Source organism: Bombina bombina, chromosome 4 (genome assembly GCF_027579735.1).
Source record: "Bombina bombina isolate aBomBom1 chromosome 4, aBomBom1.pri, whole genome shotgun sequence".
In the NCBI taxonomy this organism is placed as follows: domain Eukaryota; kingdom Metazoa; phylum Chordata; class Amphibia; order Anura; family Bombinatoridae; genus Bombina; species Bombina bombina.
In genome coordinates this window covers 864,327,860-864,334,888 of record NC_069502.1, presented here as the reverse complement: position 1 = coordinate 864,334,888, position 7,029 = coordinate 864,327,860, and the positions used below count along the sequence as shown (strand labels likewise).

The 7,029-nt window shown below is 35.1% G+C and overlaps 1 protein-coding gene across 2 annotated transcripts in view; it reads left to right on the top strand.

Moving 5' to 3' along the window:
- Nucleotides 1-275: 275 nt before the first annotated feature.
- Nucleotides 276-7,029, top strand: part of LOC128655663 (gastrula zinc finger protein XlCGF17.1-like) — a 45,269-nt gene continuing 38,515 nt past the window's right edge. The window contains exons 1-4 of one of the 2 annotated variants that reach the window (XM_053709245.1): nt 276-309; nt 2,772-2,942; nt 3,173-3,299; nt 4,235-4,318. In XM_053709245.1, the coding sequence (XP_053565220.1) occupies nt 2,928-2,942; nt 3,173-3,299; nt 4,235-4,318 (226 nt within the window). In that variant the 5' untranslated portion in view covers nt 276-309; nt 2,772-2,927. Of the gene's footprint in view, nt 310-2,720; nt 2,943-3,172; nt 3,300-4,234; nt 4,319-7,029 lie in introns of those variants that run through there. The other variant, XM_053709246.1, reaches the window with a different exon arrangement.

The window sequence follows — 7,029 nt, the reverse complement described above, 5'->3', positions numbered from 1 at the left end:
TATGAGATACAGACACCTTCCCGGTACCTTAAATACAGATATACTGTCTAATACTAATATAGATACCTTCCTGAAACTGCTATGTTGAGGGTTGGGATAATAGCAGCTAGTTCCAGTGCAGTAAAAGGATCTGTGATGTCACTTCAGTCACATGACTTGAGAGATCAAATAGTACAGAAGGAAAACAATGGGCAGGAGTCTAAAATGTATCTCTAAGTACCATTTGATCGCTGTAGTCATGTGGCTGCTGTGACATCGCGGGTCTTGCAGCAGAAGTGGAACTAGCTTTTACCGTCATACATCAAAATGGTGGTTATACACAGTGTCCTTTTCATTCAGCATTAATAGCGTTTGTCTGTATGTAAGGTGCTGGGACAGGGGCTCTGTATAATATTATATCTCTGTGTATAATGTACCTGGGATAAGGTGTGTGTCACAGAGGGAATTACTCTTAAATATTTTATATCTGTGTATAATGTACTGGGGATATGGTGTGTGTCTTGAAGAACGACTTCATAATATTATATAGCTGTGCATAATGTACTGGGGATATGGTGTGTGTCTTGAAGAACGACTTCATAATATTATATAGCTGTGCATAATGTACTGGGGATATGGTGTGTGTCTTGAAGAACGACTTCATAATATTATATAGCTGTGTATAATGATGGTGTGTGTGTGTGTTTTAGAGGGAACTACTCCATAATATTATATATCTGTGTATAATGTACTAGGGGTATGGTGTGTGTGTGTGTGAGAGGGAACCACTCCATAATATTATATATCTGTGTATAATGTACTGGGGATATTGTGTGTGTCTCAGAGATTGAACTACTCCATAATATTATATATCTATGTATTATGTACTGGGGGATATGGTGTGTATGTTTCAGAGAAAACTATTCCTTAATATTATATATCTGTGTATAATGTACTGGGGGATATGGTGCGTGTCTCAGAGGGAACTACTCCATAATATTATATATCTGTATAATTTATTGGGGATATAGTGTGTGTCCCCCAGAGGGAACTACTCCATAATATTTTATTTCTGCATATAATGTACTGGAGATATGGTGTGTGTGTGTCTTAGATGAACTACTACATAATATTACATATTTGTGTATAATGTATTGGGGATATGATGTGTGTGTGTGTCTGTGTTAGAGGGAACTACTTGATAATTTTATATTTCTGTGTATTATGTATTGGGGATATGGTGTGTATGTTTCAGTGGGAACTGCTCCATAATATTATTTTTATAATGTACTGGGGATATGGTGTGTGTATTTCAGAGGAAACAACTTCATAATATTATATATCTGTGTATAAGGTGGAGGGAGTTGTATTTACGTGAGTCATGGGGTAGCGGTTTGTACCTGTCTACCATAGCCTTGCCCTGTTATTACTGGCAAACGATCTGGGTGTAGAAGGGATCACTATGTATAAGGCTTATTAGCCCCAATAAAGTTCCATTAAGGAGTCCTTGTGGATAATTTCAAACTATATTTAAATATTTTATTTTGCAGCTGTTTAAATTATTAAAACTAAGAGGAAAATCACATTTGTGATCAATTCACCCCAGGGAAATAATGCTAACTGGGATAAACAATAATCAATGTGTTGAGATGCCCTCAAGAAAAAATAGTTTTATTATCCATTTAAATGTATTGTATCATCTTACAAGGATGGAGAGGTTATCTGTACTTATTGTAGTTGTACTGTATAGTTTAAAGGGACACTGAACCCAACTTTTTTCTTTCATGATTCAGATAGAGCATGCAATTTTAAGCAACTTTCTAATTTACTCCTATTATCAATTTTTCTTTGTTCTCTTGCTATCTTTATTTGAAAAGGAAGGCATCTAAGCTAAGGAGACAGCACATTTTTGGTTCAGAACCATGGACAGCACTTGTTTATTGGTGCTGCCTAATCAGCAAGGACAACCCAGGTTGTTCACCAAAAATGGGCCTGCATCTAAACTTACATTCTTGCTTTTCAAACATACCAAGAGAATGAAGAAAATTTAATAATAGGAGTAAATTAGAAAGTTGCTTAAAATTGCATACTCTATCTGAATCACAAAAGAAAAAAATTGGGTTCAGTGTCCCTTTTAAATCTTTACAATCACAATTAGTAAAAGGTTTTAGTAAATAAATAATTTTTTCACATCATTTTATCATTGTCATCAACAAATCACTACACTTTGAAGAGGCCTAAACATTTAACCAAATATGTAGTAATTAAAGGGACATTGTACACTAGATTTTTCTTTGCATAAATATTTTGTAGATGATCCATTTATATAGCCCATACAGATTTTTTTATTTTTAACAATGTATAATTTTGCTTATTTTTAAATAACATTGTGCTGATTTTCAGACTCCTAACTAAACCCCAAAGTTTTATAATTAGACTGTAGTCTATCTACTCCACCTTGCTCCTGTTTGTGCAAAGGGTCTTTTCATATGCAGGGGAGGTGGTGTCTGCTCTTTTTGCTTCCCAGCCCATTTCAGTGGGTGTCCCAGCCTAACCTTTTCAACAGTGCTAAACTGGGAACTTCTAAGTAAGTGTTTTAAAGGTTTTATACTGGATTTTTGGATCAGTATCTGTACATATTCTTCTTTATAGTAGTGTCTATTGCATGAAGTTATATGAAAATTGGTGTATACTGTCCCTTTAGCTTGAATGCTTTCTATGTCAGTGAAGTTTGTGTAACATAGACACAGATCTGTACATTTTATATGTAACATTTACACCCTCCTCTCTAGTTATAGGTCAGTGTTACTGTGAGTGACAAGGTGAGTATGTTACTCAGTGTCACACACATCACTGAAGGACCAGAACCAGTTCTTTGAGTATTGGGCTGACTCACGTGTGATCAACAAGATGAAGATTGAAAGGAACCAGATTTCAGACATCTAAAAATGCTGACTGGGGAGGTGAAGATCATTAATCATATTTTCACTTATCTGCTGCTGTGCATGACGTGTGGTGCTGAGCGGCTTTTACACAACACACACATAGCGCAACTCCAGGGAGAGTAAGAACACTGACCATATGAACTTTTCATGGAATCTGGCCCAGCTCTGGGTTTGGTCATGGTCAGTTTACACTGCGTGGTTTACATTTTACAAGTTAAATCCTGTTTCTGATATCTTTTTATTTTAAGGAACAAATGGAGTTTGATGAAGTTGCAGTTTATTTCTCGGAGGAGGAGTGGGGCTGTTTAACTGAAGAACAAAAAGAGCTTTATAAGAATGTGATGATGGAGAATTACCTGACCCTCCGGTCTCTAGGTAATAATTTATATAACTCTACAGGGAATGGGACAAAAAGGAAAACGCATAAGCGACACATAATCTGGGCTTGTGCTAAATATATATAAAATCTTTGTGTTGGTTATTACAGACATTTGTTACTTAATAAAATATGTCATGAGATATGCAGCCCTTTGTAACCTGCCCTTGCACTGCTTCCTACTTGTTCATCTAGCTGAGGTCCCACCACCATTTATACATCACACACTGTGCTACTGTCCCATTATGATCCTGTCATACATATGCATGTGATGTCATAACACACAGTGAGTGCATAGAGTCATAGGCTCTTAATCATAGTTCTGGGTACAGGAAGCAGAGGCTGTAGTGGGGTTCAGTATCTGACTACTTTCACCACTAAGAAGGGCAGATTACCCTTTTTTCCAGTATATTGTACACTTAAAAATATAATATAAGGGAGTCAGAGACTGTAACAGAGACTTTATCATCTGCATATATTTATGATATTTACCACTTTACAATGTTTTAAGAGAGAAGTGGTATGCCTCTTTCACTGGCAGGTGGTTACAATGACTCCCCATCCCCTATTAATAAACTCATAAAACACATAAATATTTATTTATTTAAATGGGATTTGTAAAGTTATCAGTCAATAATTGTTTTGTTACTTAGTTTAAAGAGAAACACATACACCATGGCATATTTCAAGTATCAATAATATAAATGTTAAACTATACTTTTCTCATTGCAAATAAAATATTATGTTTTATATTCACATGAGCTAGAGTTATATACAAGCGCTAGTGGGGTGATTTGCAGTAAAATTAAAATCATTTTCAACTTTAGGACCTGGGAATCTGCATTTTATTGAGGAAACTTGATAAGTGCAATGATTAGTATAGGACACTTGAGTGGTCTCTTTCTCACATAACCTGTGGTTTATGCCCATACAGGATATGTTCACCTGAAACCTTTACTTGTTACACAAATTGAGCACAGAGAACAGCTGTATGTGTGTAGTTTTCCAATTACCAAAGGTGAGTAATTAGTTACTATGTGATGTTTTATCTTGTTTAGTAAATCGATCTGCAGTTAACTGTATATCTTGGGTCACCCTAATAGCTCTCACCAACAAAAAAATGTTCATTAAAGGGAGAGTTTACTCAAAAATGTTCTCCCCTTTAATTTGTTCCAAATTATCCACTTTACCTGCTGGAGTGTATTAAATTGTTTACAAGTACTTCCTTTACCCTTATATTGGCATTTAAAATAGTTGATTTTAGCCTGTGGTATCCCCACCTATTCTGAAAGTTTCTTGTCTTAGGTCCAAGCTATAGATAAGCTTTGTAAAAACAGCCAGCAGAAGAAATTACACTCCCAGTGGGGTATAGAAGAGATAAGGTAATAAAATATTAATTATCCATTGTTCTCTCTAAGTATTGGTCTTTGGTTTATGGACAGATACAAGATAAAGAAGCATGTATATGTACACAATGTGATAAAAAATGAGATCGGATTATATCTACAAGCTCAGCCCATTTTATTAGGATGTGGCTTCAAAACACAAAACCAGTTAAATTCATATACACAAATATGCCTTTAAAAAGCAAATTCTCAAACATTTGAAAAAAAAGTAATTGGAAACATATTAACGGAAAAACTATTTTACAGTATACTGTCCCTTTAAGGAGGATATACACAAACACAGAGCCTCTACTCTTACCTGATACCATTCCTTTTGTTCTGCTCATTTAATAGACTGGGCAGTAAGGGCTACTGGGCAAACAGTATTAACAGAAAAGAGAAAGAGAGGCACATACAGAGCACTCTAATATAACTTTAATGTAGAGGGGGGCGGTTTCTCAGGGAAAATTTTAAATATAACTTTTAATAGAATTTGCGAATAAAAAAAAAATGAACAAAAACACATAATAAGATTTAGATTAAAACGCTAAGTAGCTTTAGAGTCCCAAAGTCTGGAATTAGCAATTAATTATGAGGGCACATAATGAACTAATAAGATAGTGACTACGCAAATGCTTAATGAGAATCTACTGTAAAAAAGCTAAAGGAAAATTATCTAGAAAGAGGACTTCGTCCTTACAACAATTTAACTATTTAAATAGCGTTACACAGACCGAAATCCTAGGTCAGAAAACAAATAAGCCCAACATGAGGTTAAAGTGCCACAAAAAAGGTTGAGATCTTTGTATATACTAAAAGGGCTAATTAAGTAAAAATAGTTTGCATAAAAAAATTGATTTAAAATACTTCCCAACAATTTTTAAATATTTTTCAAAAATACTTAAAATAGGTATGCTGTCTGGACACTGTGCTCCACCCCTCTTATCAGTGTTTAGACACAGGCATTGTATTTCAACTGAGTTCACAGCTTCTAGGCATGCTCCAGCAGATAATCCCTATTCATTTGTGTATTCTACCAAAACAACAATAGATGTAGATACAGCCATAAAATAAATTGTGTGGGGGGAGTTAGAGCTGTACAATTCAGAAACTTAAAAGAAAGGGTTAATGGCGAGGCACTGCAATATATATTGGCAGGTAAAGTAATTAATGTACATATTATTATTATTATTATTATATTTTGTCTCTAGCTCAACTTGTTTTATGTCCCTTTAAGTCAAATAGACCAGACAGGGGGACTCGGGTAATACGCCTGATGCTCAATTCAGCTTTGTCAAAGGCGAACCTGATTCAGACTCACCTCCCTGCTGAAATAACTGATCAAGCAGCAATCAAAGAGATGCGTCGCAGCACACCCTAATTAGGAACCTATCACGATACAGACAGAATTTGATTGGACCTAATCCAATCACGTGACCTTCTGCTACGCCACGAGTGTCAACACTGACTATTGAAACGGACCGATGTGGATAGCACCCACTTACGATTGTATTATATCAGGAAAATCGTAATAGACAGATATGCCTACTAAGTGAAACAGATCGCATTTGTAATCATACAAACGTCAGTGCATTATATGACCTAATTGTATGTATAAGATCACATTATCATGTAGCCTAGTCAATCCACAAGACAGCAGATGAATATATTTTTACACACGATGGACGTATAAATATGAGAGATATGATGGGAAATTCATAACCTGATTATATCATAGGTAAGCCAATTTGGATCAGAATATATTTGATTATTAGCCAGATTAGAAGCATATTAAAAAGTGGCAGAGTTAGATACTGTGTAGATTGGCAAAGTCTATCCCAAAATAAAACCCGTATTGATTTGTCCAATTAGAATCACACGAATGGACACAGACACCCTTATAGCAATATCTATACATGTAAATTAGGTGGTTATTCATTGTAGCGGGCACTGCAATGCATAAACTGCCTTGCTGGGCAGTATGTTCAAGGACAACAGATATTTACGCTTGTATCATAACCATATAAGCTAATACAAAGGAAAGTAGTAATAGACAGATATGTCTGCTGTGTGAAACAAAACACATTCTATAATTACACAAACGTTAGTCGCCAAGAAATAAGTCGGTGAAAGGTATGATCTTATTGTATGTGTAGAATCAAAATCTCTTGTAGCCCAGTCGATCAACATGACAACAGATTAATTTTTTATATACTATACGTTATTGGCAAATAAACATTTAATCCACACAAGGTGGCAAATTTGTAACCAATTGTATTATAGGCAAATCAATTTAAATCAGAGCCTATATAAATACTTACCGATGTGGAAACATAAAACAATG